Consider the following 21,874-nt stretch of genomic DNA (forward strand, 5'->3'; position numbering starts at 1 on the left):
ACAACTCATACAAATACACTTAACCTTTAAAGGGACCAGTTAAATAAAAACTGTAACACAGTGCAGGCCGACCAAAACACATCCATGGGCTGTATCCAGCTTGCAGACTGTCACTCTGTGGCCTATAGGTTAGAGACAGAGTCCCCTCCTTCCAGTCCTTAAATCAGAGATGGCCAAGTGCCATCCTGCTGGTGAGAACGTGGAAGGTATTAACGGCTGGTTACAAAAGCCCGGGACTGGGCGCCTGGGTGGCTCAGTCATTAAGGCTTCGGCTCTATCCCAGGACCCCTGCCTTCGGCTCGGGTCATGATTCCGGGGTCCTGGGATGGAGGCCCGCATTGGGTTCCCCACTTGGCGGGAGGCGTGCTTCTCCCTCTCCCCCTGCTTGTGTTCCTGCTCTCGCTATGTCTGTCAAAGGAATAAATAAAGTCTTAAAAAAAAAAAAAAAGCCCGGGCCCAAAATGGGTAGAGATGGCCCTGCCCTCCTCACCTGGCGCGCAGAAGGGGCAGCTTCTCGGACCTGCTGGGCCAGCTTGGCCAGGGTACTGACAAGCCAGCACTGGCGGTTAAACTCCTCTCTCAGCCCCTTGCCACAGCAGCACAGCAAGGCTGCCAGCAGGTACTGGTAGCGGATGCTGAACTGAGAATCTTTGAGGCCATCCTTCAGGAGCCTGCAAGGCAAATGGTGGGGGGGTGGGAGGGGGTCTGGACACTTGGGATCACCCGCAAGGATGTGCACAATGGCGGGGAGGGGTCAGACACCACTCCAGCTCCCTGGGAAACCCACCCCGAGCCTGAGAGTAAAACATTCCTGCGCCCAGGACGCATGTCTGTCTCCCGCCTCTCCACACGCAGCTCACCAGAAGAAGTAGTGCGTCACTCTCAAGTCTGAGACGGCTCGTTTCAGGAGGAAGCGCACCAAGGGGCTGTCCAGGTAACACTCATACTTCAGGGCCTGTTTAGGGGAAAGGGATCAGGAGGCTGTATGGCCTGCCCGCCATCTACACCTGCCACTATCCCGCAGGGGCCCCTGGGTTCCCCAAGGAGGACGCACAGGCGCTTGGGGCCAGGGGAGGGGCCATCAGAACCTGAGGGAAGGCCGGTCTGCCCACCTGCACGAGCTGAGGCAAGTAGTCGAGGAGCTCGGCGTCCGACAGTGAGCCGATCCACTGGACGGCCATCCGTCGCACCTCCTGGTCCGGGAAACTGTAAAACAGAGCCCCGCCCCCTGAAGGCCCGGCTGCAGGCTCTGTGGCCCAGGAGCGAGCTGGTACTTGCATGGCTGGGCTTCAGACACATGCATGGAGAAAAGGCAATGTCCCTCAGAATCTGCCGAAGCCACTAGAAGAATCCTGAGCGCCTTGTCTGGATAGCAAGCCTTGAGAATGGCCCTGACCCCTGGTCAGAGCAGGCATGGGGCCACAGAGGAACAGGACGGTGGCCACTTTCATTCCTTGTAGGATTTAAAGGAAACTGGATGGAGTCTTCAACCCCGTTCCTGAAAATCTTTTCCTCAACTCCCACTGTGCTAGAAATTCCTGTCACCGAAGAACCCTTACATAGATTAAAGCACGATGGTACCATCCTTTAGCGCAAAGCCAGCCAGATTAAGAACAGAAAACCACAGAGTTTTACATAAGCCAGTACCCCATGGCAGAGGTTACTGAGCAGAGATGAGCAAAAACATGGTCTCAAAAAGTCCTGAAGGCAAGACACATGGATCAGGTACAGTTTAATAACCAAGAGCAGCAAAAAAGAAGCCAGGAATACTGGGTACCATCTGGAAAAGGCAGCCTGAGGGTCTGAAACCAGGAGGAGCATGTCCCTGGAGAACACTTTTGAGGGAAAGAGGGAAGAGAGGACTGTGAAAGTCGAAAGAAGTGGTAAAGTTTGGGTCACCCAGGGCTGTGCATGTGTCAAGACTCAGCCTACATCCAGGTAAGGCTTAGGCCTTTCTGATTTTGGAAATTTTGCCTCTAAAGAACAAACCAACACGTCAAGTTCTAGTCAATGATATACATACACCGAAGTATTTAGAGGGAGGTGTGATGTCTGCAACTTACACTGAAATGTACTAAAAAAAGTAAGATGGACTGATGGTTGGATGGAGGGATGTACACACAAGAAAGTAAATACAGCAAATAGTGAAAATGGTTAGGATCTAGGTAGTGGGTCCATGGATGCTCCCTGTAAAATTTTTGGCTCTGCAGTACGCTTAGAAAATGTTCCCAGTGTCACACAGCAGGGAAAGGAGACAAAGAAAAAGCAAAAAAGGAGTGAAGACACCCTGAATTTCCTAGCCCACTTTATTACCACTTCCCCAGGACTGGCTCAGGCTAGCGGTGGGCAGTGCCAAGCCCTGGCCCCGGGAAGGACTCGCGGTCAAGGAAAGGCGGGTGTTAACAACTTACGTGGCATGCAGGAGCCCCAGGGCATCCTGGTGGTTCATGTGGGTCCACTGCTTCAGGAGAGCATAGATGTCGGGCAGGCAAGCCCACTCCCAGCTGGGGGCGCTGGCGAGCACCAGGGGCAGGGAGCTCACCTCCAAATGGCAATAGTATCGCTTCTCCCACAGGCGCTTCTTGTCAGCGTCCGTGAGCCTGCGGGTGCGGGGAGCCCAGAGACAGCACGGTCAGCCACGGGGAAGGGTACTGACTCTCCACGAGAATGCCACACATTCTCCAGCTCAGTGGTTCCCAGGCTTTGCTGCACACTGCAATCACCTGGGGAGGTTTACAAAGTCCCCGTGCCTGGGCCACGCCGACACCTGCGGAGTCAGAACGTCTGCGGAAACCAGGCATCGGTATTTTCGAAAGATCCCCAGGTGAAGCGTGTGAAGCGAGGTTTTGGGGGCGCCAGGGCCTAAGTCTCATCTTTGGTCCTGACATCTCAGGGCCTCTCCCGACTGAGGCCGAATGCACAGGTCACCGGCACCCCGCAATCGGCCGCCCCTCCTGCGGATGCCCTTAGAGCTCCACTCCCAAGGGGAGCCACCAGAGGGCAGTGCTCCCCACCATGTACGGGTCTGGAGGGCTGAGAAGCCTCTGGGGCTTCCCGGGGCCAGCTGGAGGGTCTATAGAAGCCACAGCTAATTAAGCCTTGCCTGAGATCAGGTGTCTAATGGGAGAAGGGAGCTGAGGGGCTAATGAAGCAAGGGGTCAGCAGAGGAGTGGGGGCGGGGGGATCTGTCGTCACTCAGCTACTTTGACTCCTTGGGTGGGATATGAGGGAGAGATGAGCCCCATCTCCCCTGCCCCCGGCCCCCATACACACACGCATGCACACGCATGGGCACGCGCTTGCAGCATAGGGCCACACAGTGCAGGAGCCAGACTGGTATACAGGGAGAGCAGGTGGGGCAGGAGCCCCCATCGCCCCCATCCCACCCGCTCCTGGAGCTCCCTGCTTCCCACTCCTCACCCCTCCCCCTCCAATCCTGGTGAGAGAAGCAGCCCCAAGGATGACATCAGCTTGGACTCGCTTCCCCTTGAGAGCTGCCAGCCTGCCCCGACACCTGATCCTTTTTGGAAAGTGATGGGGCCAGAGAAACGCAAGAGGCTGTGGGTATGGAAGGGGCAGGAGGTGGGGGCAGGGTGGTGAGGACAGCAGCCAGCCACCCCCATGGATAGCAAGGAGGAGACAACATATCTTGGGGGACGGAAGGGGCAAAGCTCTGGTCCTCTGGCAAGCTGAATCTGGACCAGGTCCCCATTGTGCGGATGGGCATTCCGAGATCCAGTCTCCTAGACCCGGCCTCTCCACTTTCCTAGCGTTAGGATGCCCGCAGCGGAGCCCTCTCTCCACTGCGTCCTGCTTCAGCGCCAGTGCCCACCCCATCCCACCTCCACTCCCAAAGCAGGCGGGCAGGACCTGGAGCTGGCAGGGGAGAGGTCAGACAGAACGGGGCCAGAGCCACACTCGGGGAAGGCCCCGGGCCTCACCAGTACAAGGACTCCTTCCGCATGATGTTCTTAAGCACACGTTGGTCTTCTTCCCGGAGGCTGCCAAACACATAGCGGGGACTGAACTTGTCTCCAGGGGGGCTGGTGAACTTGATGTCAAAGGCTGAGGTGGGGAAGTCGATCTGGGGGATGGTGTCAGAGAAGAGGGGAGAGAAGACAGACAGGTGAGTGAGAAGGTGAGCCGCCACCTTCCTGGCCCTCCAGGGCCTCTGTGTCAGGTGTTCTCCCTCCTTTCCTTCCTCCCTCCCTCCCCTGCAGGTTGCTTGTAAAATAACCCCGCTGGACTTGGTGCGGACTTGGGACTTTGGGGAAAGCCTCTTCCAGTTGTCACTTCCAGCAAAAAATGAGAAGGAAACAGAGGGAGAGAGGAACAGGGAAGTGAGAAAGAGGCTGGGCAGAGATGTAGCCAGGTGGGGAAGGGGGCGTGGCCCCAGGCCAGAACTTGGAACATAAGTGTCAGCAGGCTGAACCCTTGATAGCCTCCAAGCTGAGGCCAGGGAGCCTTCAGGGCAGCCCTGGAAGGCGTTGCTGCCTGATGGGAAGTGGGACCACATGCCAGGGGAGGGCCCTACTGATTCTCAACCCTGTGCCCCCAGCTCCCCTAGCTCTAGGCCACCCCATGTTCATCCTCCTAAACTGGGTATCAGAGTGGAGTGGGTCCTACATTCCCGGAATTAACAAATGTTTAGTGGAAAGTTGCCAAGCAATGTTCCAGGTCCTGGGCTTTAAGTCTGGTTAATTAAGGGAGACAAAAACGCCTGCCTCTGGAGCCTTTGTTCTGTGTTACTCTATTTCATGCTCTAGCCACTTTCATATTCCAGATTCCATACCAGAGCATGCCATGATCTATACGAAAGGGGAGCCAGAAACCAGTAACTAGACCTTGGGCTTGACCAACTCCTCCTCCTCTCCCCAGGCAGGGAGTCCACTCCGGGAGAGTACTGAGTGGCTGCACGGGGGGTGGGGGGGGCTTCCCCTCAGGCCCCAAAAGGGGACAGCTCAGCCTTTATCCGACTCAGTCACGTGCGGGCTCAATACAAAGGACTCCTAAGTTGCTGGGCCCCCAGAGAGGGGTGCAGGTGCGCCTTCGGCCTCCTTCAGATGGAAAGTAACCTCCAGGAGATGGCACACATTCCACAGACTCACCCTCCCACTCCAGGTCTAACCAAATCACTCTGGTTGCTTCTATCACATCAGTGCACTGTGCCCAACATGCCAGCGCTTTCTCTTACCTCCTAACCCAAACCTCCAGGCGGAAAACTCAGAGCTGCCTCTTGGATAGCCCTGTGCAGTGGGCAGGAGGGACGGTCCTGGGGCCGCTGTCTCACCTGCAGGATGACGCTATCCGGCTGGTGGAAATTAGGTGCACTCCAACGGGCGCTGGGGCTTTCCTGTGTTGCTGGCCATAAACCCAGAAGCTTCCGACCACACGTCAGGACTCTAAGGAGAATGGAGGGGAGAGGAATGAGCCAACAAACACAATGGCTAAGGAGATGGTTTTCCTCCTGCTCCCCCATCCAAAAATTGGCCTTTGAAGCCAGCATCCAACTCTGTCATTCTCTTAGACCACAGGCTCTTCCTTCTTCTAGGTCCTATAAAAGCACACCCCGTCCAGGAAGCTTCTGGATGACCTGGCGGTGGGGATGCCCAACGAGGCAGAGAGGTGGACTAGATGACCTCTAAGGCCCTTCCAATGACAGGGCCAGATGACGCGTTACCCGAGCACTCCGTTTTCACACACCCCGCCCCTCTCCTTGCCCTCCTTCTGCCCAGAAGCTCTTGGTCACATCAGTTGTTCTGATCTCTACTTCTGTGCCTTGGTCCCCCTGCTAGGGCCCTCTGGACTCTGTGGGTGATGAGCCCCACACGGCCAACCCTCCCAAGGGGCACTGGCCAGTGCAGCACCCAGGCCCCTCTTTCTATCCCCCTCCTTCCCTTCTGAGGCCAAGAAGCCGCTGGCGTGGGAGCCACGTACTGCCTGAAGTTGAACAGTGGGGTAGTGACCCAGCCAAGAGCTTCTGGCAAACGCCGCTGCTTATTGGCCTCCGAGGAGCTCCCAGGCAGGGGGATGGGCAGAGCGTAGAGTGTGGCGCACAGCAGGGTCTCCCGAGGCAGCCGGTTCACCTGTATCGGGAAGCAGATCCTGGCGAGGACAGGAAACCAAATCAGGAGGTGCCGCCCTTGTGGAGGCAAGGGACAGGTGGCCCGGGAAGCTGAGCGGAGCCTGAGAACTTGACCTGCCTCTCGGGATATCAGATGTGCTCCCCAGGGAAGCCCGGAACCAGGACAGGTCACAACCTCCGCTGGACACTTCCAGAAGTACACTGTGCTGTTTGTGCAGACTTTCCGTAGAGTGTGCCTAACATCCTGATTTGGAGGCCACCCCATGGTGACCAGACAGAACCTGGGCAGCCAGAGCCATCTCAGAGTTCAGGTGACCTCAGGTCCCATAGTTAAGCCACACACGAGGTTTCAGGATTTCTGCAGAGGGTCCCTAAGAAGCTGCTCCTCTTGACAATCCTTATCCCTTCCCCATCCCCAGGCTAAAAACACGAGGAGGAAGAAGCAGCAGAGGAGGGAGAAACGGCACAGTGTTCCTTGCCCTTGGGCCACCCTCCCCCAATAGTCCTCCCACCTGCCTGTCCTCTCCTGTCCCCTACTTTGCCCAACCCCCCAGGGCACAACACGGTTTGTTCTGGCCCCAAAACATTTTCAAAGCCAAAGGGACAAAGAGAAGGGGCTTCCCAAAGTCCCTGGGGGGAAAGCAAGCAAATTGGCAGAATTGAGACACGTAAGCCTTGCCACTACCCAAGTCCAGATGTGTTCTCCAGGGCCTCCTCTGCCAGAATCACTCCCAGCCACTCCCTCCAAGTTCAGCATCAGGAGCTGGGGTGGAGTGAGGAGGAGAGAGGAGGGGAGCCCTGGAAAGCCTGAGGGAGGACCCACATTACCTGTTGGGGAAGTTGTCCCTGGGCCAAAGTCCACACTGTCACACCCTCCTGGCCAGCCCAGGGCAGTTTCTATGCCAGAGGGCACAGAGGCAGGGAGGCCACCCCCAAGGTTCGCAGGAGTTCTGATCAAGCAGGCTCCCTCCACAGCTGCCCCTCACTCCTGCAGGAACATCTCCACCTAAGTGAGGCACTCCCTCCCACCCGCCAGAGACTGGCAGAGCCCTGCTGTCCCAGCTGCCTGTACCCTGGGGGCCCATGGCTATAATTAGGGCCCCTCCACCAGCCAGCAGACATGCCAGGCCGGGGCTTGGCTAGGGGATGGCAGAGCCTAGCTGCTGGGCCTATTTTGAGAATTAGCTGATCCCGGCACCGTGGCAACAGGACAGTCAGCTGACCCCACAGCAGAGTGGAAAGGGGGCTGGTGCTGACCCCTCTCTGTCAGCCCAGAAGAGGCTTCCTGCTGGGCATCTGGAGGTGAAGAGAATAGGAAGCCACAACCCCTAGAACCAGCCAGAATCCACTTCTCCTCAGTTCTCGAGTCCTTCCAGCATTCCAAAACCTCTGCCACCGACCATCACCCTGGGTCTGTCAGGATAACCAGCACATTGACTACAGACTGAACCTCCTCCTTGCCTGTGAAACTGCTCTCCTTCCCTCTGCAGCCATTCCTCAAGATCACATCACAAGGGTCACCTCCTCCAGGAAGGACTCCTGGGATGTGCCGGTTCCAGTCCTGGTTTTGCTATTCGCAACCTCAGAACTACGCACACCTCTGCACTGGGTTCCTCCTCCATGGAGAGTGGAACACAGCTTCTTCACTTGTGTGATGTGTGTACCCACTGTGTGCTTTTTGCTATGTGACGCTGAGGCTTCTGACCTGGAACTGGGCTACGCAAATAGGATTTGCATGCACAATTATCTCCCTGTACCTGTCACCGCATCAGTCACTTGGAATAGGGAAACCGGAACGGAGAAGGCTGCCCCAACTAAAAAGATGGCAACAAGGATGGAGAAGAAAGCATTTATCACATGCTGGGTACTGAGCCACACACTTCACTTGCAATGTCCCAAAAGTCCTGAAACAGCCCTACATGTCAGGTCCTATTACTCCCCAAGGCTCCACTTACAGTTAGAAACCCCAAGCGTGCCCAAGCCTGTGCTTTGAACCCTACACTGTAGTGTCTTCTCCCAGATGCCTTGATCCTGACCACGAAGGTGCCAAGAGTCTCTGTGGGGCACAGGGATGGGGGACCACGGAGAGGAAATCTCCACGGGGCTCTAGGCAGGGACCAGCCCTTTGAGATTTGGGGCTGCATCTAAGACAGGGAGTGGAAGGAGACCCACAGAGCAGGCAGGCTGAGGAAGGGCAGGCCAGGCTGCCTCAGTGCCATGGACAGTCTATGGGAAGAGGGGCTCAGGGCCAACGTTATAGGGTCTGTCCGGGGCCGGAGCACTGGACAGCATGACCCCCTTGGTAGTGGCAGTTAACAAGGCCACAGGAGCAGAAGGTGAAGGTGAAACTCAGAAAGGTGAGTGGAACTCCAAAGCCATTGGAGGCGGCCATCCCCTGCCTTCAAGGTGTCTCTCCTGCCCCAGCAGTTGTCTGATGAAAGCTATCTGTACAGCTTTATTGCTCTGTAACTTACACAAGTGTAAAGACAGGAGAAAGGGCCTGCCTCCCCAGCTGTCCATCTGTTAAATCCCCACCTCTCCCAGTGTTTGTGCAGACTCTGCCTCGGCCTAGTTTGGCAACCTTGGCCTCCCCGAGGACCCCGCTCGGCCTCTAATCTGCACTCCAAACATTGGAGTTCCAGTTCTGTTCTGCAAATAATGACTCAGACACAGCTGGTCAGGGGCAGTGACGCTGGGGGCAGCAAACAAGGGGCTTTCTGGCAGGTGGCAGGGAGGGCAGGGCCCAGCACAGAGAGGGCACGGGGCGGGCACCCACCTACAGTGCCTCCCCCTCCCCTCTACGTGTGCGTGCCTCCATTTCCCTCCTGCTCTGCCTGGCGGACGCCTATCTTCCCAACAGCAAACACTGGTCGATAAATGCTGATTGATACTTAGTATGTTTCATACTTAGTGTGTTTATAGTCTATCTCACTGCGATGCCACAACGGCCTCTGAATTAAACAAATGGCTCCACTTTACAGTTTGGGGCACAGAGAGGCCAAGGAGAACACAGGACTAAAGATAGAGCTGAAAATAGAGGCTTGTTCCTGTGGCTCCCAGCCCACTTTTCTTTCCTCTAGACAACCTGCCCTTTCCCATCTAGAAGGAAGAAAGTGTAGTCCCCTCTCCTTACTCAATGGATACTTTGGGAAGAAGGGAGAGGATGAGAATCCCCAGACTAGTTAAACCTTTTAAGGGCGATAACATCAAGATGACGAACTATTATGAAAGCTAACCACTAACTTTTATATGATCCTTTACTGTTTACAGACAGAGCCTCTGTGCATTAGAAACAGAACTTGTCCCAATCTAAGGGTTAAGGAAGGGAGACTCAAGAGGCTGAGGGCTTGCATGGGTAGGTTCATGGTGGAGCCTGGTTTATTGCAGGTGTGGGCACCTCTGCGGGGTCTGCAGGGGTAGCACTGGGGCGCGGGGGGAGGGCTTACTGCTGGTCCCAGATGATGAGGTGGAAAAGGTACTTGGAAAAGTGAGCCCTTCGGGTGTACAGGGGGCTGCAGAGTTCCTTCCCGCCATGACTGAGGGAGCAGGAGAGGTAGAAATCTTCATAGCTGCCAACAGAAAGAGGGGAAGGGCGCTCAGCTCCCGAACCCCATCATAGTCACCCAGCCTAGACCCAGCTCCATTTCTCCTGCAAAGACAGACCTCCCTGGTCCCCTGGGGGCTAGAGCACGGGAGCCTAAGGGGATCTGTGAAAGCTTCAGGAAAAGCAGCTGGATCTGGATCCCCCCACCCACTTTCAGGCCCCACACTGGGCCCAGGGTTTTCCTCCCTTCTTTATTGGGGACCAGCCTACAGCCACCTCCTTACAGTAGGTGGGTGTCTGTGTGCGCATGCGCAAGCGACAAGGGGTGGGGGGAGATGAAATCGACATATGCCGATGTGAATGCCAACACATGGGGGTCCCTGCGGTTCGTGACAGGTGCCTGACAGAAGAGGTCAGAGAAGGCCCTGGTTTCCCAGGCTGCCTCCTTTGTTCTCCGCCAATCGCCCAGAGGAATACATTAAGTGAGGAACAAAGAATGAGGGGGTTAGGGCGAAGTGGGGGGGGGGGGGGGGGTCCGGAAAGGAGGGAGGTGGAGCCAAATGCCTTTTTCCCCAGGCCCTGGATGCCAGGGACTAGGCAGAGGAGCCGGGGATTACCGAACGAAGGTCCTCCTCCACCCACCCCTGCAGGCCTAGGGAACTCCCAACAAAGGGTCATCTCCCACCTCCCCGCCCCCTCCCATTGTGCCTCCACCGGGGAGTGCAGTCATTGGCCTTGGGGCGTGCACTGGGTCTGGGAAGCTGCCATCTGTCGCAGTGTCTCCATCAGCTGGCCTGGGATGGGTGGGGGGCAGGGATGCCGATGCAACCAGCACTGAGAAGGCCTGGCAGGATCTGATGCCGGCAGACCTCCTGCCTCTCCTTGGGATGTCCTGGTCCACAATCCCCCTCAGGCACTTGGCTCCTCAGATCAAGGTGCACCACAATGCCACAGACCATCCGCTCTGGACCGTGGGGTTGAGTGCAGACAGGGAGAAGCCATCGGAAAGTCAAACTCCGCTCCCTCTGCCTAGAGGACATTCAGCCCTGGGCTCACCTGGTAGCCCAGGTGATGGGGATGCGGTGGGTGGCATAGACAGTGAAGGCCAGGGGCCCGGTGAAATGGCAGGCCTCCTGGACCAGATCGTGCTTGCGGCTCCCATGCACGGCCGTCTGGAAGTCCGCGTCGAATGTGCTGCAATACAGCTCCACCAGGTCCAAGATGGCGGCCGTCAGAGCTTCCACAACCTTCTCTGTGAAAGGAAGGGGTCAGAAGGAAAGGTCACAAGGCCTCAACAAGCCCTGTCCTGTTGCCATGGCACTGGCGGGGATGGTGTACCCCAGGGCAGGAGTCCCCCAATGCCAGTCGGTTTCCAACAGCCATGACGAGGCTCACCCAGCCATGATGAAATGAGGGAAAAAAAGCAGGATTGCGTCACGAGCTTCTCACAAAGTGATACTCAATTATAAACATTCTCCTTATCTTTACATAGGGCTACTTATTTTGTGTTAAATGTCCTTTCTTTTGGGAAATAGTGGGAACGATTGTTGTCAGTAACTTTAAAAGCCATGCTTGACAAAACAAAAGCACACAATTTCTATGTTGGTCCCTAAAATAATGCTTTGTTCAGGGCGCCTGGGTGGCTCAGTCAGCTAAGCATCTGCCTTCGGCGCAGGTCATGATACCAGGGTCATGGGATCGAGACCCGTGGCAGGCTCCCTACTCAGCCAGGAGTCTGCTTCTCCTTGTCCCTCTGCCAGTTGTTCCCCCTGCTTGTGCTCTCTCTCTTTCAAATAAGTAAATAATCTCTAAAGTAAAATAAAATAAAATCATGTGTTGTGGGGCAGATTATTAATTCATGGAATCCAAAAGATTGGGAATCACTGACCAAGAACCCCAGAAAGCAAAGTTCTGCTTGAAAGATTCACTCCTTATGCAAAATCCTTTATCACCTTCTCCCCAGGCCCATTCTGAGTTGGAAACACAGGCGTCATGAGCCTCCTGGAGAATAATGACACCCCTACCCTAGTAAGTTTTCTCATCTGGAGCCCAGGGCTAATTTTGCCTCACTACCCACAGCCTCCCATGTACACCACCTCATCACCATCTCCCAGGGACACCACAGGAATAACTAGCAAAAATAATGAGAAAACATTTATGGAAAGAAATGTGCTCTCCAGCTGGAAACACACACACACACACACACACACACACAGCAGACCTGGACCCATAAATCAAGGGGCCAGGGAGAAAAACGAATCTGGGCAGAGACCTATTTTCCGTTGCCCCTGCTGAATAAAGACAAGAGAGTCGTTCCCTTACCTCGGTTTTCCCTCACAGCCAAAACAGTGGGATCCTATTGGGGGAAAAAGAGAGGAAGGGGAGCTTCAGGCCGTGGCCATTTCCGATACAGATGGAAAAAGGGCTTTCCGCAGCTGTGCTCATCTGGACCAGACTGGTCTGAAATGTGAGGAGAGACTCCCCAGGGAAGACAGCATCATGGTTTGCACCAGAGCCATATGGGATGATGGACACAGTGAGCTAGACCAAGGTTAAAGTCGTGTCTACCCAAATGAGACCCTCCCACCCTCGGGCCACTCCAGCCCAGGTCATGGTGGCTATCTTGCTGGCCCTGTGTGTGCTGCACATGGCCGCCTCCCCCTCACTGTGGAGTCACAGAGCCCTGGCTCAAGGGAGGGTTTGGTTTTGCACCCTGCTGGGTATGCAAAGCACCGGGCAGTGCCCCGGAGATGATGAATAAAAGCCTTTGCCAGCCCCAGCCAGGGCTCCTGGCAATCAGGCCCAGGGCAGACCCTCGCCTGCCCCCATCCTCAGGAAGAGGGAACATAAGAACTCTCCCAGTTAAACTCCAAACCTGCAAGATTCAGGTGGAGAGAGGACCTTTTGAGGAAATGGACACCTCGTCACCCAGTTACTTGCGACTGCTGTTCTCCTTGTCTCCTACATGAGCGCTCTGAAATCGTTACCTTCTGAATTTTTGGCTGCATGCGGGAGGGGCAGGGAGGCAGCTGGTTGAGGGCGCTGGTGATCTCAGGGGTCTCCACAGCGGCCAAGGCATTGCAGATGGCTTTGACGGACTGGACCACTCTGTCGGCCTTCAGTGGGAAGTCCCCCTGTGGGAGGCGGCACAGCGAGGCTGGCAGGTGAGCCCTCTCAGCCTCCAGCACCCACACTGTTGAGGGAAGGGGTTGGGAGGAGCTGGGGTTCATGACCCTCAGGAGGCAGAGTGGACTCCCGTGCTTGATCTTCAAACATCCGGCGTTAGCGAACCACCGCTCCTCTGGAATTAGGTGAGCCAGGCCCAGGCTCCCAGGTCTTTTCCCTGAACCTCCTCTGATTCCCAGACTCCCTCAGGCAGCTACTGCACAAACACACACATCCCCCAAGACATGCAGTTTTAATAAAACCAATCTGTAGGGAATAGCAAGGAAGCCAGAGACCATATTCAGGTCCGTTACAACTCAGTACTGTCACCCAGACCTTCCAGGAGGATCTCCTCTCAGGACCACAGGCAGGCCACACCCCTACGTTCTCTTCTGTGCTCGGGCTCCTGCAGTTTGCTCCCCTGGAATCACTTCACCTGTCCTGTCCTGATCACTTATGGAAGTTCAAATCACGGACCAGCAAAAATCCAGCCTCCTTCTCAGAACCCCCCACCCCGCCCCGGCTAGTCTTTCTATCACTCTCCGGGAGCCCGTGATGAACTCCTACCCACCCTGTTCTGTCTACTAATAGCCTTGTGTTACTTTCCCATCGTTCTAGCAGGAACCCAGGCTCCCTGAAAGCCAAGACAATCCTTACGCTTCTCTACCCACAGCAGCAACGAACGCAGAGCCAGGCTAGTACCCAAAAGGCGCTTGGACACCTTCCCCCTCATCCCGGTGAATGGGCGTGGAGCAGAGGCTGCTGGACAGGGGGTGTGGGGTACCATTCTGGGGGTGGGTAGAGGACTGAGCGAGACATAATGCTCAGCTCCCCCAAAGGGAAGAATCCATGAGCACGATAAACTAGCTCCGCGATACAGGGATTCATTTTGAAGATCACTGTTCTTTTTTTTTTTTAGCTTCATGACATTTGGGGCAAATGTTTATTCTCATGGTTTTGAGGCTTCAAACTCCATAAGAATCCAAGTGAGGAGAGTCCCAGTGCTTCCCTACCCCTGGGACCTTCCTCCTCCTGACGGTTTCCTACCTGTGACTCCAGGATATCGGGGCATCTCAAACCAGAGCTTCCTGGGAATCGCTCATAGGATGCCCACTCTGGGGCACATGCAAGTACACAAGTGGGGGGGACACCTCTATGTCCCTTAGCTTTGGAGATGTCCTGCTCCAGAGACAGGGATCAGGGCGTGGTTCCTGACCTACTTCCACAGGGGAGCAGAACCCCTTTTGTCAACTGCCCAACAGCCAGTGGTCTTGTTTGCCCAAGGGGTAGCCCGAGGGCTAGGGGAATGGAGAAGTGCTCTGTGGACAGACTGTCAGTGTCTTCTCCAGATCCCTTTAGGGCTGGCTGGTCCAAGAATGACTTTGGGAAACCCGGGGAGGAGCTCCGGGCAGCTGGACCAGCCCCACGATGGATACTCACATCGGCCAGCAGGAAAGCATCCACTTCATTGTGGTATGTGTCGAACAGAAGATCCAGGGCCTGCCTGGGGAGTTGGGGACAGGGAAAAGTCGTAGGAGAGGTCAGGACAGACCCAGGGTACTGGGATACCCATTAGGTCCCTCCTTCCCCACAGCTCAAGATTCAGGCTCTAATTTAAAGGGGCTCCCACTCTTTCTATAGGTTTACCACCCCTCACCTGGAGAATGATGGCAAAGTGCTAGAGGGAAGAGATGTAGCATCCCCTAGAGTGGGGATCTTCTAGAATAATCTTGGGTCTCACCCCAGACACCTTAAGAACCCCTGGCCTGGCAGAAAGGCAAGCAAGGTATCCGCTGGGGTCCCTTCACAGCTCCTGTTTGGCCCACATCCAAGAGAACACGCACACTCACCTGCTGATGGTCTGTTTTACTGGCCTCTCTTGCAGATGGACGAGGTAGTTCAAGGTGGAGGGGCTCTGGTCATCATTCACCTGTGTAAGAATTATCCTACTCAGAGAGGAGTGGTACCTTTATCCCAAACCAGAGCTCCTACCCTACTCCCACAGAGTGTGTTCCATATCACCTTAGACCCATTCCATCTCCCCATTCCCGTGCAGCCATCTGCTACCCACCCCCTCCCCCAACCCCTGCCCGACACAAACCGTCCGGGCCAGGTCACTGCGTACGGCTTTCTGTTCCATCAGCTGTAGCCGAATGTCGATGTCGAACTTGCGGCAATACTGAATGTACTCGTGGCTGCCCAGGGCATGCTTGCTGGTGGAACAGGGGGGCAAGACCATTAGCACCGTGGGAACTCAGTGGGAAGGGAGATGTATACTTTAACCTCGGGGAGAGAGAAATAGGAGGAAGCGGGCAGTGAGGAGGTACTACCTGGGCTCCTGGAAAATGTTATTATAGAGCTCAGGGAAAGAAATGGAGGTCTGTCTAAAGAAAAGCCACCTGAGGGGTGCCTGGGTGGCTCAGTGGGTTAAAGCCTCTGCCTTCGTCTCGGGTCATGATCCCAGGGTCCTGGGATCGAGCCCCACATCGGGCTCCCTGCTCAGCAGGGAGCCTGCTTCCTCCTCTCTCTCTGTCTGCCTCTCTGCCTCCTTGTGATTTCTGTCTGTCAATAAATAAATAAATCTTTAAAAAAAAAAAAGCCACCTGATACACATAACCTTGGTCTGTACTAACTCTGACCTTCCTAGGCATTTATTACCTGTATCATCATCCCCGATCGCTCCAGGGGTAGGCCTTCTGGAATGGGGGTACAGAGACTTCTCGGGGGGGGGGCAGTGATTAAACCCCATTGTCTTGGCTTTGGTAGACAGGACACTTTGGAAGTTACCTATGCTCCGGCTGGGGCACGGAACTCACTGAGCCACACTCTCCCCACCCTGCAGTCCTCAGTCTCCCACCCTCCTACCATCAGCGACTGGGATGCTGAGGCCAACAAAGAAGACCCACCAAGATTCTAGGTGTATTATTCCCAAGCCCAAAGAATTCTGCCTCTCCCCTTCCTCCACGACTGTGAATAATGACCCACATCTCTACAGACTTCCTGACCAACACCCACCTGCAGGCCATTCACTGCTCCAGCGACAACATGTGAGACCATGTCGACCTGAGTCTCAGTGGAGGCCTTGGGGGGGTCCCCCCGTGACCCAGCCTTTTCCTCCCTCCCAAATCACATGCAAGTCAGAAAGGAAACTCAGGAGAAGGGGCAGAGGGAGTCTGTCCTGCAGACCAGCACTGCGGGGGCCGGGTCCCGGCAGCTGGGTAACAGAAGCCGGAAAGGGACTTCCTTCCTCAGCAGAGCTGGGAATCTAGGCCAGAAATGGAGGGGAGGAGAGGAGCAAAGGGGAGGAGTCTGTGCAGAAGCCCAGGAGGTGGTGGCCTCAGACCAGTCTGGATCCAGCTGGGATTCAAGGGTTTCTCCACATCCCGAGGGGCCAAGCCTCAGATCTAGGCCCCAACCTGCCAAGGCTGAGCCAGAGCTAAACCCTGGGGGTGGAGAGGCTGGGCAGGGGGGTCTGGTGGGAGCGCCCCAGGAGGAAGGAAGAGTGTGGTGGGGGTGGGGGAGGCAGCAGGAAACCCAGCCCTCCCCTGGGGCCGTCTTAAGGTTCTTATCTGAGAGCAGCCTGCATCCTGGACCCACCACACCCCCTCAGCCACGGGCCCTCCTGGGCCAGGGTAGAAAACCACAGGGCTTCCTTGGTAGCCAGCAGCTTTCTGGAATCCCCTGAGGGTCTGTCCATGCCCACCCAAGGCAGCTGTCTGGTGCTCAGGGGTCCAGGCTTTCCTGCTGGGTGGGAGGGAAGAAAAGAGCCTCGGAGGAAGAGGGGGGCTTTGGGACCAAGAGTCGTGGACACTGGGGTCCCCTGGGGACTTAACTGACCTTCTCTGTGGAAGGCCTTCGTCTGTGTGCATTCAGCTCAGAGTGGGAGGGGCATGACCCCGGGACCACTGACCGGGTGCACCTGACCATGAGCACTCCAGCTAGGTCTTGGCAGGAAGACAGAACCTGACAGCTTGTCCACCATCGTTGGCCCTGCGGGCTCAAGGACTATGAGAGTATCCAGCTGATGTGGATCCCCATGTTCTCCTCCCTTTGGGCTGGCCCTTCCCTGCTCACTGGGTCATTCTCATGTTCAATCCTAACTCCATCTGAGGGAAGAAACTGAAGACCAGGGTTTTACATCTAGTAGGTGGCAAGCCACCACCCAAACTGGCCATATCAGTGTGACCCATGACGCCCCTCCCAACAGTGCCTGGGGTGCTCTCTCCCAGGTGACCCTGAGTCTAGGACCCCTTCTTATTCTTCTAGGGAAGGTGAATACAGACTGAACATACCTAACAGGGCTCGTGGGGCTGCGCCCTGCAGGGCCCTACCCTTCCTCTCCCCAGGTGGAAGAAACCAGTCAAGAACCAATCAGGCCATTGGCGAAGCACCCTTGAACCGAGATCGAGCCTCCTCTTCTCCCCACCACCAGAGCCTGCTTTCTCTCAGTGGCCAGGGGAAGTGGGCAGTAGGCAAGTCAGAAGCTTGGGGAGGAGAGCACATCTCTTTTTTTCCTTATCTGCTGTCTTCTGGCTGATTCTAGAGCCTGCCCACAGCCCCACCCCCTAAGGGGTATACCCCCTCCTCCTATCGCCCCAGCACCCAGAGCCTCAGGGCAGTGAAAAGGGTATAGCTGAAGCTGGTGCACATCAGACTTTCCAGGAGGCGGTCTTGCTGCCCAGGGCATGGATGGAGAGAAGCCGCAGGCAAGCCTTTGGGAGACAACCAGCTGCACATGCTGCTCTGGGAAAGGCTTAATGGCAGGGAAACAGGGAAGAGGGAGCAATTGTAAGTTCTCCCCTAAGTTCCCCAAGGGCACTTCTGCCCAGTCCTCCATCTGCCCCTGGCTGTAAAGACACAATCTAAGAGAAGCAGAGCTCTGATAGTCCCCTGTCCCCCTCAGCCCCACACCCGCATCTCTCCACACGCAGACGTCTGCAAGCAGATATGACTTAGTCTTTGCCTGGTCCTAGCTCCAAGCTCTTTCCACAGCAGACTTGGCTCAGAAGCCGGCCAGCCCTGCTGGAAGACAGAGTGCCTGGGGAAAGTGCGACGTGGCTGTGCGTGTGCCCAGAAAGCAGCTGTGGGATCAGGGAGGGGCTGCCGGCCCCAGGCTAGGAGCGCAGCACCACCGCAAGGAAGCCCCCTAACAACCCTACCACCCAGTAGGCAGGTGCCACTTCCTACCCGCTCTCCCCACTGTTCACTCACTTCTGCAGGAACTCCTCCAGCCCACAGGGCTTCAGCACAAAGTTCCCCACGTCCACATCCCTCAGTTCATCGTGGGTGTAGCACAGAGTCTGGTGGATGAGCAAGTCTACAGTGGAAGAACCTGCAAGCGGGGTGGGGCAGGGGAGCAGTGATGGGGGTGCTGGGGGAGCCGGGGCAGGTGGGGCTCAGCGTCCCCACGCTGACTGCCCTATTCCTGGCTAAGCATTGTCCAGCGCCACGGCTATCCAGATAAAAGAGGCAGACACACAGTTTCAGCTTGGGGAAAATGACCGTGGGCCCCCAAAGCTGGCCCCAGAGCGAGTCCCCTAGAGGAGAGTCCCCACTGCCCCTCATCGGGGCCACAGGCTGGGTGGGACTGGAGGTCAAAGGATCCTAGAGTCCAGACCACGGGCATCCCTGCCCCGCCTCATGGGATGCTCCTCCACTCTCCCCACTTACAGTTGCAGGTAAAAGTGAGCGGCTCCTGTAGGCTGTCACACAACACGGTCACCTTCAGGTTGACCTCATCCCCGAGGTGCTCTGGGCTCGGGGTGACAGCGCTCCAGACATATCCGGTGAGGGAGTAGTCTTGGATGTCAGAGCCAGAGCGAAGGCTGTGCAGGAAGAGAGGGAGAAGGACCCTCGCTGTGCCTTCGGAAGAGAGCAGTCGAGAAGACGCCTGCTGGGACCCTCCCACCCTAAGGCCAAGGGCCCTTCTCTCCCTGCGCAGCCTGGCCCTCCAGGTCTGCAGTCCAGGATGGGAGCAGTGGGGAAGCTGTTCTGGGAAACCATGTACTTGACACATTTGCTACAGTTACAAAATGGTTCCCAAGCCCCACCGCATGGTAGGGCCAGCTCCACCGGGACAAAGCTTTCTGGGCTAAATCCAATGGGAAACTCTCCCAGCTCCATTTCCTTTCTCTTTTAGCTCCATGTAATATTCGCTTTGCTCCATCCAAGGCGCATTTGCTCCTGGGGGCAACCGAGCCTGAAGCCACTGGGATCATTTGTCTGTTCAATCGAGGGTTCATGAACTTTGCCCAAAATGTGAAACTTCTAAGATTTCAAAAAGCCCACAAACACCTGTTGTGGGAAGCACCCCACAGCCGTGAATGGAGATGGACTCAGTATGGCTCTTCCTCCTTCCTAGAGAAAGTTCTGAGTGGGCTGGCCTCCTCCCTGGCCCCCAGAACCCTCCCCGACACCCCATTCTTTAACTCTTACACATCCAGCATGTGGCAAAATGCAGCAACTTCCTCATCTCTTTCCTCTGAGACCTCGAACAATTCATGGCCATTGGCAACAGCATGGCGCCGTGAGTCCGCCTTTAAGAAAAGAGCCGCTGACTCAGCTCATTTTCCCTCACAGCACCCCGTTCCCACAGGTTGCTCCCAGATCTAAACCCTGAAAGTCTGGATGTAAGGGCTTTTTACGCATTGAATATTCAGGGGTGCAGGAAAAATGTGGGAAATCCAGGAATATCTTGATCTGCGGTCCTAGGAGCCTGGGAGCCAAGTGGAAAGAGAGAACTTGAAGCCTTGGCTGAGGTTCGAAGTCTGGGTGGGATGGATGAGAACGTGGCCAAACCTCATCTTCCAGGATGGGGCGGGGCGGGGGTGTGGGGTGGGCAGCAACTCCTAAGCTCAACCCAGGTTAGGCAGCACATAGCTTTGCTGGTCCCTGGGGCTGGCTCCCTCGGGGTGCTCCCAGGGGCGTGGCGGAGAGCTCTGCAGGCATCCCATCCCAGTGTGGAAGGCCAGGGCCAGTGGGCTACCCAAACAGTGCCCAGGGAGGCTGGCCCCGGGGCGAAGGCCTCAGCATCCACAGCAGGCCCCAGGGACCCAAAGCAGAAAGAGACCGAGAGCCCCAGACAGAGTCAGTGACTCAGACACACGTGCGTGTTCTCGGTCAATGCTATTTGAGGAAGAAAGTATCAGAGCGACTTTCTGGGCAGGAGAGAACCTGGAGAAGGCTTAGCTCCTCCTGGCTCCCAAGAGCCTTTCGGGTCTGATGGGCTGGAATGTCGGGGAGACTGCCTGCGCCCCACTTCCTTGCCGAGAACCTGTGTTGTGGTGGTGCAGATTCTCTCAGATGAGACGGCGACCTGTCTCCCCAAACAGAGCTGCTTACAGTCACCGCGAAGCAGCCCTCCAGGAGGAGGAAGTGGTGGGGGGAGCTGGGGCCTGGCAGGTCTCTGCCCGACAGGCTGCCCCATGGGAATGAAGCCACAGCTCAGAGGAGCCCCAGCCTGCATCCGGGCGAGGCGGTCTCTGCCAGCAGCTGCTTCCGGGGAGCTCAGGCCTGTGCACAGAGCAATGTCTCACCTCTCACCCTCCCTCAGCTCTTCTCGTGTTCTCATGTCCTCCCCGCCCCTAGGGGCAGATGGCAACAACTGAGCTCCTCATTTGAATATCCAAATTGTTTCCTCGGAGTGACCCCTCTCATTAGCCTTGCTCCCAGGGTGAGTGTGGAGGGGCGCAGAGGGGAGGGCGGCAGCGGGGGTGGTTGGCATGTGAGGCCCTTGCTCTGCCAAGTTCCAGCCTGTGTCCCTCTCACAATAGTACCACTGTCAGCAATTAACCCACAGAAGTGAGGGTGAGAGACTGACAGAGACAGAGACAGAGAGACAGAGAGGAGGGAAAGGCGAGGGGGATAGAGAACAGAGTAGCTACTGAAGGCCATTTTCATGCCCTTCAGTACCACTCCCTGGCTCCATAAGAAAACAAAAGCCACTTACGTTTGCCCTGCTGGCAGGCCCTGGTGCCATCGCCCGATGCTGGCTGGGGGCGTCTGCCGGGCGGAGGCTGGCAGCGGGGGTACCAGGCTGGCACTCAGAGCCAACTGTTTCCAGAGCTGGCTCCGAAGGCCTGGGATAAGGAGGGTCCCTCCGGCTGGAAGCCCGGTGGAGGCGGGGTGGCGGGATGGGACGAGGGCTCGAGAGGTCCCCCCGCCTGGTGGGATGAGCCCCTGCCCCGAGCTGAGCGGGGGACGACCAAGGCCGCATTTCCCCCCTAAGAACTGGCAGGAGCTTTTTGCTCTGCCCAGGACACTCTGGACCACGCTCCCTCTCAGAACCCTGGTGACACACAGGGGTTAGGGGGAAGGGTGAGGTGGTGGAAGGAGGCGAGAGAGATAGGGAGCAACAGACGTGACCACCTACCCGGGTGGCCTGACTCCGAGCAGGCCCAGCTCCGGGTGAGGAACTGGGAGCTGGGAACAGGAATCTCCCTGTCCCTATAAATAGCGGGAGCAGCCCCACCTCTCCGAGCAGGGCCTTTTAAAAAGCCCTGAGCTCCAGAGTCGTGACTTCTCCCAGAAGCTGACTCTGCTCTGGGGGAATCTCTTAGCAGAAGCACAGGAAGGAAAGACCACGTGGCCTTCCCAGATTTGTGAAGGGTCCCAATTGCTGGGACACAGGGCGGGAAAGTCCCTGTGTCCCTTAGACAATGGATAAGGAGGAAACAGGGATGGAATGAAGTGGAATGCTGTTCCTACGGAAGGCACCGGCCGTGAGGGTACCTCTTGACTCCCTCTGGGGTCGGGGCTTCCAGACCCAAGGGTGAAACTCCAAGGGGCCTCAGGTCCCCCCACCATGGTGATGCTGCGAACACTCTTTTAAACCAGAAAAAAAAAGATCAAAGCTATCCTGGGACCTCCCCCATCCTTCTGGTGGACACTTTGCTATTTTGTACTGTGTACAAATATGTTTTCTCAATATTTTCACTGTGAAAGCATGTGGCCTGTGGGGACGGCAGCACAACGTGAATGTCGCTAATGTCACCGAACTGTACACGTCAGATTGGCCAAGACGGTAAGTCTTGTTCTGTACAGTTCCCCGCGTAAGAGAGAGGAGAGAGAGACAGGCAGAG

General features: G+C 56.3%; 1 protein-coding gene across 7 annotated transcripts in view; it reads right to left on the bottom strand.

Moving 5' to 3' along the window:
* Positions 1-21,874, bottom strand: part of PIK3C2B (phosphatidylinositol-4-phosphate 3-kinase catalytic subunit type 2 beta) — a 64,638-nt gene that overhangs the window by 18,285 nt on the left and 24,479 nt on the right. For 4 of the 7 annotated variants that reach the window (XM_047704131.1, XM_047704132.1, XM_047704133.1 and 1 more), the window contains 17 exons: positions 19,230-19,330; positions 18,465-18,619; positions 18,006-18,126; positions 14,896-15,007; positions 14,645-14,724; positions 14,235-14,298; positions 12,617-12,763; positions 11,952-11,985; positions 10,686-10,881; positions 9,532-9,654; positions 5,938-6,105; positions 5,291-5,402; positions 3,942-4,084; positions 2,412-2,600; positions 1,113-1,206; positions 861-955; positions 491-671 (listed from right to left, as the gene is read on the bottom strand). In XM_047704131.1, the coding sequence (XP_047560087.1) occupies positions 491-671; positions 861-955; positions 1,113-1,206; positions 2,412-2,600; positions 3,942-4,084; positions 5,291-5,402; positions 5,938-6,105; positions 9,532-9,654; positions 10,686-10,881; positions 11,952-11,985; positions 12,617-12,763; positions 14,235-14,298; positions 14,645-14,724; positions 14,896-15,007; positions 18,006-18,126; positions 18,465-18,619; positions 19,230-19,330 (2,115 nt within the window). Of the gene's footprint in view, positions 1-490; positions 672-860; positions 956-1,112; positions 1,207-2,411; positions 2,601-3,941; positions 4,085-5,290; positions 5,403-5,937; positions 6,106-9,531; positions 9,655-10,685; positions 10,882-11,951; positions 11,986-12,616; positions 12,764-14,234; positions 14,299-14,644; positions 14,725-14,895; positions 15,008-18,005; positions 18,127-18,464; positions 18,657-19,229; positions 19,331-20,742; positions 21,297-21,874 lie in introns of those variants that run through there. The other 3 variants (XM_047704137.1, XM_047704136.1, XM_047704135.1) reach the window with 3 other exon arrangements.

Source organism: Lutra lutra, chromosome 15 (genome assembly GCF_902655055.1).
Source record: "Lutra lutra chromosome 15, mLutLut1.2, whole genome shotgun sequence".
Classification (NCBI taxonomy): domain Eukaryota; kingdom Metazoa; phylum Chordata; class Mammalia; order Carnivora; family Mustelidae; genus Lutra; species Lutra lutra.